At 30.5% G+C, this 15,435-nt stretch overlaps 1 protein-coding gene across 4 annotated transcripts in view; it reads right to left on the bottom strand.

The window, feature by feature from the left end:
• LOC143232701 (kinesin-like protein KIF28) overlaps nucleotides 1-15,435 on the bottom strand; it is a 66,615-nt gene that overhangs the window by 19,792 nt on the left and 31,388 nt on the right. For 3 of the 4 annotated variants that reach the window (XM_076468444.1, XM_076468442.1, XM_076468445.1), the window contains exons 12-16: nucleotides 13,641-13,801; nucleotides 13,062-13,193; nucleotides 7,915-8,069; nucleotides 4,835-4,983; nucleotides 3,726-3,752 (exon numbers count right to left, since the gene is read on the bottom strand). In XM_076468444.1, coding sequence (XP_076324559.1) covers nucleotides 3,726-3,752; nucleotides 4,835-4,983; nucleotides 7,915-8,069; nucleotides 13,062-13,193; nucleotides 13,641-13,801 — 624 coding nt within the window. The remainder of the gene's footprint in view (nucleotides 1-3,725; nucleotides 3,753-4,834; nucleotides 4,984-7,914; nucleotides 8,070-13,061; nucleotides 13,194-13,640; nucleotides 13,802-15,435) is intronic. The other variant, XM_076468443.1, reaches the window with a different exon arrangement.

The raw sequence follows: 15,435 nt of genomic DNA, 5'->3' as shown, positions 1-15,435 counted from the left end.
AGCTACTGAGTGGAAGTGCTATGATTCATATGAACAGGTCAACTGCTCATGACACCAATATATATAACAGTTAGATGTAATATCTAAGCATGTAAAGCTTCAAAGGTTCTTACAATTTTTGCATTCCAAGCATTTAAGAGGAATTTCATAGTGAATATTAGCAGATGTTTATGTGAGAACTTATCTGAGACTTCTTTATCATGAGCATGCACATGTGTAACTTTATCTTGCATTTAAAAAGAAGAATGTACCTTTGATTCTGATGGATTTATATTGGTCTACCATGTTTACAGTAAGGGTGCATTGCTCTTAAACAGCAAGAAAAATGACATATAATGTGAAAAATCTTTATAGAAAATAGAATCTAAATTATTGATTTATTAACTTAGAAAAGAGATATTAAATGCCAAAAACGTTTGTAAATGTGATGATAACTTGACTGAAGATTTCACAAACTGTTTTAACAGATGAAGAAAGTTGCTTCATAAGTAACTAGCAAAGGCACTTGGCAACACTAGACCTAAGAAGCAATTACATGATAATTTCATTTATCATCAGTTTTGTATATTTTTATACCAATCTCTTCACTTATTGAGCACTTTTTCACAGCATGAAGACAGTAATAATGAAATAGTTGCTAAATTTAAACTACTAATCTTATTGCTTATCTATCTAAACTTGTCTTTTTTCGGGGTGATCCACCTAAGTTTCTCAATAAAATTTTATCACATCAACATATGATGCTAGAAATATGGAAAACTCTGTCTTGTATGTGTAAATGAAGAAAATTTGCAAGTTATTAAATGTAAGTAACTAAAAAATTCTACATGAATGACTTAGTTAAAATATTTAATGGCATACTTCTCAAGATATTGATATTGACTTTTACAGTTAAGCAAACAAGTTCATTCAAGTAATCCTTTTTTTTTATTATGCATGAGAAAGATGTGACACTGTCTTTGCAAAATGCTTAATCCACATCTGGACTAAATGGAGGGTGCACACAATTTCAGCTATAAAGCTAGCATACATTCATGACTGCAAACAGATGTTAAGCTGCCAAATAAGCATTTAAAGCAAACAGTAGAAAGCAGAAAAAATGAAGAAAACTGTAACAATTCAGTAATAGGAAATAAAATATTTCTGCACATGTTTCTAGTTTAATTAAAGGAAATTCCATAAAACCATCAAAGTTATTAATGGAAAAACATAGGGCAATTAAAGACTGTGGATTAATGCACAGAGAAAATAAATTCCATATTTTCAGTGATTACAAAAGTAATGTAGTTGAATTACTTGGATGATTAAGAAATGAAACAACTAGCCATTAAGTGAAAAAAACAAACAAACCCCAAAATAATGAATTTTATTTTACAGTTAATATGGTAACATAATTATAAATACAGAAGAACAGTGAAACATATAAATCTATAGGTGATGCACAAGTGTGTTCCAAACTAAAGAACTGAGTAATCAAGCAGAGGATCTTGAAGACTTGAAATAGTTCTAACTATGTTTATATTTAATTGAGAGGTATTTTCACTGGATTTGCAGTCCTCAAAAAAACTCAGGCTAAGAGCATCTTAAAGGTTCCAAAACTATGGAATGATAATGCGCATGGAGATTGGAGATACTATAGCTACAGAAAGTATATGTAAACAAAAACACCCAAGATGCACCTGCTGATCGGTTACATATAACACATTTCACACAGTTCAAAATATTTTTGTAACTGTTCTCACACTTTCAACTTGCACAGATGTATAATTCTCCTCAATGATGTGTAAGATTTGATAGAAGCTTCATTCACTTACCATCTCAAATAAGTTACACTACTAATCATATGATCACTATAATAAGCTCGTATGCTTACTTAGACAAAAGGGAACAATATCCATTTGTAATACGTACTTCTGCAATCCACACAATTGGCAAGAGTTTCTTGCAGAGTGAGCAGGAAGAAGTACTATATATATGGATGAACAACATGAAATAAAGTAAAACTTCAAGAACATGTGCATATGATGCATTTTTGAATATACAGATAGAGATTATGAATATGATTGTCAATTTGAAATCCCTTCATTGAAAACATATAACCTTGAAGTATTAAAGGGAAATGACAAAATATTCACATTATGTACTTCAAAGATTTGAATAAATACATATATACATATTTTAGTGAAATTAAATAAATAAATTTAAATGATGTTAAATTAATAAATAGAATCATGAGGAAGGATTGCATTAGAAACAGCAGATCCAAACCTCTGATTAATTATATTATAACCATAATTTTTTAGAAAGCCAAAACAAAACACATTAAAATTAAAAAATTAAACAAAACACACTGTAGCAGCATTTTGTTTGGGCTTTTTAAAAAAATTATGGTTATAATATATATATATATAAAATATATATTATTCCTACTACTGCCATAAATTCCCATGGTTGGAGTACATTGGGACTATAATACTGATTTTGTATTATACTTTGATCATGGTTGTACACATTTTATCCATTTCTTCAAATTTCACCTAATCATTCATAATCGCCCGCGTCGCGCTAAACATGCTCGCCCTTCCAGCCGTGGGGTGTATAATGTGACGGTCAATCCCACTATTCGTTGGTAAAGAGTAGCCCAAGAGTTGGCGGTGGGTGGTGATGACTAGCTGCCTTCCCTCTAGTCTTACACTGCTAAATTAGGGACGGCTAGCACAGATAGCCCTCGAGTAGCTTTGTGCGAAATTTCCAAACAAACAAACAAACAAAAACATTCATAATATTTTTTACCTACTTCTTACTATTTAGTTGTAGGTGCAATCACACAAGACTGTGAATAATGGCATGCAAAAAGAAAGAAATATAATTTCAGATATTCGCAAACATATGAACAATCAAAATATATTCATGCATTTCTTTAAAAAAAATGTCTAATAATACAACAGTTCCCTGAATAACGTTTAATGCTAGAAGTACAATCCAATATATTTCACGTTTGATAGTTAATAGTTTGTCTTACATTAAAAAATTCTAATTAGTTGATGCACATTTCTGAGATAATCTAAAAATACATCTTGGACAAACTAGTCATTATTTACAACATGAAAGTTAATTTTTCATGGTACTGTATCATTACTTATACACAGAAAATATTATGTATAAATACTTTGTATTCCCGTAATAAAATAAAGTAAAAATATTTCAGGAAGAAGGACTACTAGTTATGATTCTAAATATTATTTACATTTATTGTTATGGGACACACATTTCTTTTTGTTTTATTAACCCACATATCTGTAGCATCTTCCTTCTTGTTACTTATGTCAACAATAGCTCTTTACATACAGTCTGTGACAGAGTATAATAATACTTTATTTAATGCAGTGCCTTGATTAATGTTATTCGAGAATATTAAAAAAGAGGACTAATGATTATTTTTGATGTAATTACTAGTTATTTTCATTTGTATCTACAATAATGATGTATGTTGAATGAAAATTAAGGTTTGATATGTATGAAAAAAAATTATTCTAGTTATTTAACCTGTTAGTCAAAAATAAATTTAAAAAAGATAGGCAAGGATATTCAATCTAATTGAAAGGGTGAAAGATTTCAAAGTACAAACCCCATGGTATGCTGAAAACATGCGAGCACACAAAAGAACTGTGCAAATGTTTAGAGTTCTAATACAGCACACTTCATACATTATTATTGTTACTAACCTCAACTTTTCTGCTACAGCCATCAAGCTATGAATAATGATATAGAAAAGTACATATAGTTCAGTGCTACAGATAAAAGTATTATCTCAAAAATTCCAAAATACATTCAATAAATAGAGAAAAAATAAGTTCAGAGGTAATTATGAACAAAAGCTTGGGGATGCAGAAAATTAAAAATTTCAATGAAATGAGTAAGTTAATTGAATTATTCAGAAGAAAGATTTCACGTTAAAATAAAAATAATCAAAATACTTAATACAGTGAGTACCTTACAAGCACAAAAAAATTTCTTAACAGGAAAAATGTTATAGACACTGAACATTTATTAGTGCCAGTTTTACCCAAGAACTTAATAATATCTTTTTAGGTTTGTATAATCAACTGCTTTTACAATGTTCTTGGTGAATACTAGGCTACAGTTTCAAATTCTTTTCCAGCTTCTCTACAAAAAATATTCTATTCTAATTACTAAGATTACATAACATTCGGTGTTATTTTGAAAAAAATGACTAATTGTAAAATTAAATACTCTTAAACAAATAATAGTTTTGGCATATGCAGCACACCAGGCCATATTATCATATAGTTTGTTTTTTTTCTAAATTAATTATGGTAACAATTGTGTAGTATAAGTATAGTAGTCAGCTCACTAAAATATTATTTAATATTTGTATAGTTTCAACTTGTTAATAACATGCTACTTTAACTTAAGCACATGGAGTGCACTAGTTTCAGTATTTCTTCAGAAGTGAATCTTGTACATTAGCCATTATTTTATTAAAGTAGTTACCTTCTCTCACTTGACATGTTTTTGAAAACTACAAATTGACAAAAAAATTAGCATAATTAAAAAGATATTTTACATATGTTTATAAAACATTTAAATAATTATTAATAAACCTAAGGAATTAAGAACTAATCTTTGAAAAAATAAATAAAATTATTACAGCAGATGATCTGATGCACAACAGTATTTACCAATGCAAATATTTTAAAGAATAAATTCATGTAAATTATGTTTTTCTTAAATATTTTCTTAATTTTCTTTTGTGTTTTAAAGTCAAACTAGAAATGCTACAAGTAACCCAAATTTTAAAGACAGAGCTCACCTCTGTCCTCCCTGACAATTTTCCTAGCATCTGTGGTGACACCAGCATGATTTCAAACTTCACACGTTTGTCAAGCTCTTCACTTATGGAATTAGCTTCATCGATTCCAGGTAAGACCTCCAGCAGGTCCTTATTAAGTATAGCTGTTTCTAGAAATAAGAAAAATGCACGAATTATAATACTGATATTTACCACAAACTTAAAAATGTAAAACAAATTTTTTCTGAAAAAATAAAAGAAAGAATAGCATTTTTCAAAGTGCTTAAGATTATTTCAAAGTAACTTAAATGGTTAGATACAAAAAATAGATATACAGCCCTATATATGTTACATAGTAAATTTACATTACATAACATGAAAGAACCTGAAACTGGATAAGCGTCAAAGTAAAAAAAATAACAAAATTCAATAAAATAATTTTGAAATAATATTGTTTTTTACTATCCTTGATAAGTTTTCAATCTTCTAGCCTTTAAATTAAGCAACAAAATTACAAACTTTAAATCAAAAGAAGCCAATCTGTTTATACTTATTTATTATAGCCTAAGGAAGTGATACAATAACATGTTACATGTAACTAATGCATGTGCCAGTTCCAAAATTTACAATTATGAAAATTCCACTTTTCTTATTTTCACTGAAACAAAATTTCATAGTTTTTATGTATTGGGATCAGTCAAAATTCTATATGGAACAAAGGTTTGTATAAAGAGTGAATGCTGTTCTAACACTTTTTTTTTTTAGTTATTTTAATTACACTTAATGAAAGGGCTTGCAATTAATCACACAATCATTTTGCTCTCACATACATCATTTGCCTTAGTTGCCATCTAACAGCTGAGTTACAAGTTCATGAAATGTTTCAGCAAGTCTATTGAACTCATTTTCAACAAATCAGTAATAAAGTGAAGAAAACTGGACAATGAACTGATTTTCTGTAGTTGTTGAAGTCCTTCTACAGATTCAATGGCTGTATTACAAATTTTCTTAAAGCAGTTTATCTTGATGTTTAGATGTGGATCAAGAACAGATTTGTCATACCTTTAAAATGAAAACAAGTAATTTTTTTTAAAAATGAGATTTGCCAACCCTCATCTTTACTAATGAAGGAAATATTTTACAGATAATTAATAGCAAGTTAAACATTACCACAACACTAGCCAAAACATTGGAATTTAGCATCTTGGCAAAAATTGCCTCAGAATAAAACTTTGCTTCACTGACTCTTGCAATAAAGATTAGAAGATCACAGGAATTTTACAACTGGTATTTGAAACCATGAACAGCATTATTCTACATTTCAGTTAACTAGGAAGCATGATATAGCAATACTTCCCGATGATGAGACGTAGTCAAAGTTGATGAAGGTCGCTGACTATATGCAAAAATTGACTGCATCATTCAATACAAATCTCAGAGGTGTGTACACTGTAAGATAAGGAAAACTTTTGAATTTACATCTCCAATCCTTTATTAAAGACCACTGTTCTTGCCTTTCATGTTTGCTTCATTGTCTTTCAGGAGCAGTGCCATTTTTTCACATTTGCTCAGAACAGGTTTGATGTAAAACTTGTGAGGTTTCTGTCATTCTGGAATACAGTGTGGCAAAACTGAGTAATACATGGCATTTCTAGTAGCAGTCAATATACAAAACCAGAGCTCACAGAACATGAATGAAATTAGCTTATTCCTGGACAACTCATTGTTAATGTTCTTTTCAGTACATGTTAATTTCTTGCAAGATGTTCTTTTATGACAAAATCAAAGATGCCAGCAAAATATTCAACAAATTGCAGGACATTTTTATTTCTCGGTGTGATGAGATTTTCACGTCTTCTAAAAAGGAGAGTATTTTAAGTTTCATTACTCCTATCAAGGCAGTAAGTACAGTTTGCCAATACCTCAATTTATTTACTAAGACACTCATTTATTGTATGAATTACATGGTTTATTTTCACTTGAGATCATAATTCCTTCCACTGTTGAAATGATATTCCATACAACCTCCTGATTTTTCACATAAATTGAAAATTGCCAGCAAATTTTTCCAGTCCTTTTCTCCACTTGCTAACACTGATAAACTAGCTGTGCCAAAAATCTTACAGCAAAGATAAACAGTATATCACTTGTGACAAAATATGAATCCATTGTCAGAGTATTATTTCTCCAACGATAAGTCATTGCATTTAAATTTTCTTCTCTTAAAATCTTTGGGGTAGTCAAATTATCTGCAGCTGCACTAAATTCATTTTGACATATAACTGTCACTTACTTGAATCAATTTTTTTGCTTAGCAAACTTTACCAACCAAATCAACAAATATTTTGCTTCCTGTATGCTTTTCCTCTCTTTACAGATAGCTTTATGGTAACAAACTGTGTTTTTATTTATTTATAAGACAACACTCTATGCAGTTGTATCACTAGTTTTAGCAGTAATAGTTGCTTTGACAAATTCTAATGGCAGTTTCTTGATAATATTTTAATGTGACTTTAGATTAGTGCCTTTGTGGTTTTCCTAATTTGACTTTCTTTTCTTCTTTCTTTTTCTGATATTAAGCACTAAAAATGTGTTTTCCATCAGCTATGTTTCTCTTAATTAAGCTTACTGGGTTATCAAGATCATAACTGTCCACTTTTTAACCATATTCCACCTTTTTTTACAAACTGTTGAAACTTAATAATATATTGTTTATTCTCCATACTTCCTGATTAAATAAATTTGAAGTCTGTTGAGTTTACAATTCAATTATTTATTACAACAGTCTAGTTCTAAAGTATTTTTGAAATTTCTAGATATTTATTATCAGGATATATTTGATGCATATGCACACTTCCTGATAAATAAGAAATTTATAATGTACAGAGAAGATACCTGAATAATCCACCCTTGTTCTCCCATTTACTACTGGCACAATATGTTCTAAGTTACAGGAGACATAACAACAGATATGACACTATAAACATACAGTGATCTTGAGAAAATAATTCATTACAAAATTAATTCTACTTTTTCAGCACTTCTATTTTGACATTATAGAGTTACATACAACTAGTCAATAAAACCAACTCTGTACATACCCAAAGACTGGTCATCACAGTCCATATTAATTCCTGCTTTGTTAGCAATCTCTTCTTGTGCCATTTCATAGGTAACTTCTGGATACTGTTTCTCAGTATTCATGGCTTGCTCAGGATTGTTGTACACATAAAGCTGAGTAGTGCCAAACATTATTCTGGACAGTAGTAAAATTATTACATTTATTCTTTTATAATTCATTTATTTTTAAATAATATTCATGCACTAGTAAAAACAGGCAATAACAAACTAAGTATTAAGTTAAATAAGTTTATTACATAGAGAAAGTAATAAAAACTCTCGTTTATTTTTTTTACTCTATAAATCACTCTCAGTTCTGTAGAAGCACCACAACTGGGTAAGTTATCAGTTTAGCTGCCACGTTAACCATGCAGATTAACTGACAAATGCAACTTAAGATTCCACCTAAGCCACTAAAGACAGTATTGGCTTTTTTAGTTTTGGCATTGGTCTCAATCAGTTTCATGTGGATTCAGAAATAACTGTAACATCAGCTCCATACTCTATTTTGAAATTAATTGTTACTTCATTTATTCTTACATTAATCTGCATACTGGTTCTTTATTATCATTGCATGCAATCCATCCAAGGAAAATTACACTAGTATTCCCTAACTGTAAAGAATCTCATTTTCTCATATTTACTGCACCATCCACCCCTTGACTGGGCCTGTTTCATTTTGTCTCTGTTACAACTTAAATCTCATGCATCATTTCTGAGATGTACATTTTTGCTTAGGTTTTTAATGTGTTGGTCATAAAGTTGATTATCAAAGTTTTAAACCACATAAGATCTTTTTCTGTTAGCTGAGTAGCGATTCAGTTTTGTTAAATAAGTGTCTAGCTTCTGCGCTCTGTATTTTGTTTTGGTTCAATACATTTATGAGTACCAAATAATGTTGATAACAGTTTCTAAAGTGAAATCTATTTTCATCTGTAATATCTTGTGACAGTTCATTATCCACAGTTCCTTCTACTGTTCTATTTGATAAATGCATCCTTCTTCATTCCAAGGTTGCAATATTTTGTTTCTTTTAAATTATATAACCTTTTTATATGTTTTTGCACATAATAATGAAAGAAAGTTCTTTCATATATCACACTAAGCTTTGATATAAAAGCGTTACTCAGATTTACTTAACACAATTTCTTAGCCATTATGCTCCATTAAATGTGAATGCTTCATGTACATATTCTACTTCTCTTCCCATGGAATAAATGAGAACTGACATAAAATTCTTCTTCCTCATGGAGTTTTATAGCCATATAGAATCTTGTACATCTCTGTTTCAGTTTGGCCCACTGTTATAGTCTTTCAAAATTAGCGCTTTCAGGAGGATTAAATTTGAGAATATTCATTTTACCATACCATCACTTCTGACACCATGTCACATTCCAGGTTAACAAGTCTAGCTGTATAACATTTTGAACCTAAAGTTATTTTATCAGAGAATACAGACAGAGTGCAATACCATATATGTATATTAGCCATGGCTCTCTAAATTCCTGCTAAAATACAACTTTACTAACAATACCTTGTAGCATATGTTTAACCAAGCACATTAACAATATTTATTATATGGATATATTACAATAATTATACATTTGAATACTAAAATAAGTCATTTATCCTCAAAAGTATTTTCATTTCATGTAAAATATTTTGATAAACAAGACTAACGTGACTGGATACAAGGATATGCAGCACAATTTTTATTTTGTATTATAATACATTTCACATGTTATATGTGCTTTTGTATGAGTATTACATCCTTTTATGGAAAGTCATGCAAGACATACACTACATAGCCAAAAGTATGTGAACACCCCTTCTAATTAGTGGGTTCAGCTATTTCATGACCGAAGAAGGTCGAAACGTTGTTCGCTCTTCTACGCAAAATATTTTCTCAACCCAAACGAGCTGTTTTTGCATATATATTTCTCTACAAGTGGGTTTTATCGACATCACTGATTATCCCAGTCAACTGTAAGTGCTGTTATTGTGAGGTGGAAACGTCTAGGAGCAACAACAGCTTAGCCACAAGCTCACAGAATGGGACTGCTGAGTGCTGAAGCATGTAAAAATCATCTGTCCATAGTTGCAACATTCACTACTGAGTTCCAAACTGCCTCTGGAAGCAGCATCAGCACAAGAACCATTTATTGGGAGCTTCAGGAAATGGGTTTTCATGGCTGAGCAGCTGTACACAAGCATAAGATCATCATGCACAATGCCCAGCATTGGCTGGAGTGGTGTAAAGCACACTGCCATTGAACTCTGGAGCAGTGGAAGCTCATTATCTAGAGTGATGAATCACGCTTCACTACCTGGCAGTCTGACGGACGAATATGGGTTTGGCAAGTGCCAGGAGAACGCTACCTGCCTGAGTGCATAGTGCAACTGTAAATTTTGTGGAGGAGGAATAATGGCCTTGGGCTTGTTTTTCATAGTTTGGGCTAGGTTCTTTAATTTTAGTAAAGGGAAATCTTAATGCTACGGCATGCAATGACATTCTAGAGAATTGTGTGTTCCAAACTTTGTGGCAACAGTTTGGAGAAGACCCTTTTTTGTTTCAGCATGACAATGCTCCCGTGCATAAAGCAAGGTCCATAAAGACATGGTTTGACGAGGTTGGTGTGGAAGAATTTGACTGGTCTGCACAGAGCCCTGACCTCAACCCCATGGAACACCTTTGGGATGAATTGGAAAGCTGAATGCAAGCCAGGCCTTCTTGTCCGACATCAGTGCCTGACCTCATTGATGCTCTTCTGGCTAAATACAAGCAATAACCCACAGCTATGTTCCAAAATTTAATGAAAAGCCTTCCAGAAAAATGGAGGCTGTTATAGCAACTAAGGGGGGTACCAACTCCATGGTTTTGGAATGAGATGTTCAACAACCACATATGGGTGTAATGTTTGGGTTTCCACATACTTTTAGCCATGTAGTGTACATAGTCTTTACAGTAAAAAAAACAAACAAACATATTTTAACAGAAAGTAAATAAACATGTTGTTTTAATACCGTTTTTGCTTTATCAGACATTTTCAATAAGCTATTGTGTTGTATTGATAAAATTAACTGTTCTCATCTAACTTAGATATTTCTAACTAGTTATTTGTCAGTGAAATTATATATATATATCTTTTAAAGGAGAGTTTTTACTAAAGAATGAAATAGATTCATTGGATGATTTATAGCTATACATTAAACATACAAGATTTTTGTGTATATTCGACGCAATATAGTTGAATTCTTTGAATAAAATTTCAAATACAAAGTTAGTTGAATAACATTTCTTCTTTAATTTTACTTCTTAAAATATTACAAAAAATAGTTGAAATGTATTATGTAATCTAAAAAGAGATATTACGTAAACATGCATCTTTATCTCTTACATTACAAAACATTCTTTGAATGTTTTAATTTTTATTCACATTTATAAAAACTGTTATGAGTAAGTTTTAAAATATTATAATGATTTATGTGTAATATTTTAGAATGCTAGGTAAATAAATTTTTATTTGTTATAAGTCTTCCTAAAATGTACAAATCCAAGAAAAAATTACATAAATATTTACTTACTGTGATATTGACACTTTGTTAAATGTTGTTAACATAAGAACTCCTTGTTAACTATATACAAATATATAATTTATACAGTATATATTCATATACACACTATAAAATATAATAGCTAAGACAAATCAAAATTGCTTATATAAAATCCTTTCAACCCTTCTGAGTCCATTGTTAAGCAAATTAGGAATGTAATCTGAGATACATGATTACTAATTCTGCTTATGTTGTTTATAGTGGTCTTAAACAATGTTGTCTCACTTGTAAATATAAAGTGGATCATGCTAAACATAAAAAAAGACATTTGAATGTTACACCCTTGATGAGAGCCATTGGACAAATAGAAGACACATGAAGGCTGTTATAAATTTGCAATAAGTTGCCTCTATTAGTGGAATGCAAAACTACTTTTAAGTTAATACTAAAGTTGCTCAGACACAGGAATATGACAAACCATCATCCACAATAGAAGGAGGTGATCACTATCTGTCAATTTTAGTAGGCTCACCACAATTATAAAGTATCTGTTCCAAGGATATTCACAGTTGCTATTTGGTGTGGTGACAGTTAGAAACAGCCTGAAAAGGCTGGCATTTATTTCAGATGCTCAATGAAGTGTATTTTCATCACAATAAGGAACAAGACAGTTCACCTGCAATTGTGTCAAGTATACATCCTGTATACCACCAGCATATTGTGTAACATTCTTCTCTCAGATAAGTTGTATTTTACTATACAATTAAGTAGAATTATACATGTTTGTGGAATATCTGAAACTAGATCCAATTCCATTTTCATACAGCAATGTAACACTCATATGGTGGTAGTAAAAGTGTACTTTGGGTTGGAAGAAGCATTAGTACATGAATTGATCTATATGACTAGGAGAATAGTAATATTCATGATAGACATTATATGAACAACATCCTATAACCATATTTGCTGGTATGTGCTAATATAAGTGCCCCTGTTATCAGCCTAATGATTCATAACTCTCACTCTAACTGAGTTAAACTGGTCAACACATTTATTGCAGAGTTTGACTAAGTGAAAAAGCTTGCACATTCACTAGGCTGTCCTCATCAAGCATGTATGAATGTTTTTGTTGCATCCCATTAAGTCACTCCAAATTATAAGGATACCATTGAAACAACTCTTTCAGATTAAGGATAATGCATGTTTTTGTAACTTATAAACATTCTGAATTTAAGTAGGAAACTTCAGTATAAGGTTATTAATTGTGGTCATATTTCTTATTGAAAAGAAGTGTCAGGAATGTAAATATGTAAAGCTACCAAATGCAATTCACAATGATAGGCTGAATGAAAAATCATTTGCATTTCAGACCACATGGCTAATCATGAGTCAATAGTTCTAAAATATCACGAAGTAGAATTATTCTTTAATTATTTTGTGTATCATACATATAAAAACCTACAGCTCATAGTTTCACAGATTATCAAGAAGTAATCTGAACAGCAGAAAAGAAAGACTTAATACGTTTGAACGATTTACTAAAGTAAACCTATGATTCATACTATTTATATACCTGTCACAATGTGTAAGTACTACTTTTGAAGTCACAGGATCACCATTTAACAGGATGCGACAATCATTGGCACATTGTTCCATACAAACGATACTATTATCCATGGTAATAACTGCATGACTGTCATGAATGCTGTTAAATTATAAATAAGCATTAGATTAAAATTATAATACCCAAAAATTATCATTATTTAACTACTGTATGTAATAGGTATTACTTTAGAATTTTAATACCCCAGACTTACAGTTAATATATATACTGCATAAAAATTCATTGGAATAATATTGTTCATTTATTAATGCACAAATTCTGTAATTTACAATTCATTACAAGGTTTAAAATCTAAAAAGACAAAGCAACATATTGAAAATCTATGCATTTTAACCTATTACTTTTATAAAGAATTAGTTTGACTAATTAATCATAAAAAATGATTGTTTCCTGAAACAAACAGACAAAGCATTATCTAATGGTTTATTTACTAGGTCTTATTCATATTACTAATATAAAATGGCTATTAACATACACAGTATTTAATATCTTAAAATCTAATTAAATGTTTATTTAAAGGTCTTTTACCATGGTCCAAAGAGAATAATATCAGCATCACACTTCCCAATTGCATTTTCTCCTTCTTTAATAATATGAATAATTTTCCCTGAGAGTTGTGGGTCAAAGTTCAGGTTAGCTAAGTGTGGATGTTTTTTCTTTTCCTCTTCAATTTTTGCTCTGTTATCATCCTAATGAAATAAGCATAATAGTAGCATCACAACACAGATAAATTTTGCCCAAATTCATGCAGTCTTTTATTTTAGCACACCTTGTAAATAAAATAATAATTGTTTATGAAACCTTTCATTATGTAACCTTGAAAAATGAACAAGTAAGTGGTGTAAAGAGTACAAGAAATAATTTTACAAGTGATGCACATGCAAACAAACTTGTATACAGATTGTAATATAGATATCTGAGAAAAGAAATTAATGCTCTTGATTATATTTCACATCACTTCATTGCTACAGATACATCTTTATAAGAAATGCATACAAACATATAATGTATATATATATATATATATATTTACAGTTTTCAGATAGTATTTTACATTGAAATTATGTTCCTTATTTAGAGTGATAAGGTGCTTAGTATGATAAAATTTGACTCATTAATTCTTCACAATAATGAAACTTAAAATACATTACTCATCTGATGAGTTAATTTACAAAACTGATCAGACAAATAATTATGTATATTTATGATTTATTTTACCAGTTAAGGCCTACTCTGAAGTATGCAGATCTCTAAATAACTCTCGTGTACATGTTAGGCACAGTTTTCATTAAATATCTCATAAAACAATTAATCCTGTGTGAATTGGTGGGGATCCAAGTGCACATGTTCCAACCTTCTACAGAGTGACATCCAATATGATATTATATATTGATGTCAGAGTTATAAACCATTCTTTTTATCATAAAATGCCATTTTAGCAACATTTCATGTTAGAGGAAAGTAAATACCAGATACAGTATAGTGGGATACTGAAAAACTGTAGATATCCATTTTGGAGGTTGCACAGATTATCAAATGCAATGAGCAAACTACACAATGGAAAATTATTTTTGTTCTTCACATGAACATCATTTTTCTTTCTGACTTCTCAGAGCCTGAGTCAAAATGATGTCATCAATTCAGGCACATCTTGTGTACAAATACTTTTCAACATATCTCATTTTTTTGTGAATCCTGGCATGGCCAGGTGGTTAGGGCATTTGGCTAGTAATCTGAAATTTTGCTAAATTAGGAACAGCTAGTGCAGATAGCTCTCATGTAGCTTTGGTCAAAATTCAAGTGAACAAATAAACAAACATTTTGTGCATCCATTGTACTTTTTACTAAAAGCTTGTCAGATTTCCTGAAAATATACATAGAAGTTCATAATCATAGTCAATGTACTTCTCCAATATGGGTTCAGTGTTTTTTTTTTTCATGTTAAGAGTTTAGTCCCAACTATTATGGAGTCAACCATTATTTTGTTTTAAGTCATGAATTTTTTTTACACCAAGGTGGCTGGCCCAGCCAGCATCTATATAGGACAAGCATATTTGACAACAGGAATTATAACTCACAGCTCTCAGACTGCAAGTCTAGTGCTTTAACCACAAGCCATGCCAGTATTACATTGGGTTAAAGGATAACTATAATTTATATTATCTTAGTTAAAACAAGAAAAATAACTTATAAAATAATGTCAATAACCTCTCTATTTGTTTTATGTCATTCAGCTTACACTTGGTATTCATTCTTGTTGATAATCTAAGTATAAATTCCAATGTATAAACAACCTAAATTCAAGAAATGTACAGCAAAGAGC

Source organism: Tachypleus tridentatus, chromosome 11, assembly GCF_004210375.1.
Source record: "Tachypleus tridentatus isolate NWPU-2018 chromosome 11, ASM421037v1, whole genome shotgun sequence".
NCBI lineage: Eukaryota > Metazoa > Arthropoda > Merostomata > Xiphosura > Limulidae > Tachypleus > Tachypleus tridentatus.
The sequence above is the reverse complement of the archived record's forward strand: the minus strand, read 5'-3'. Positions and strand labels throughout refer to the sequence as shown.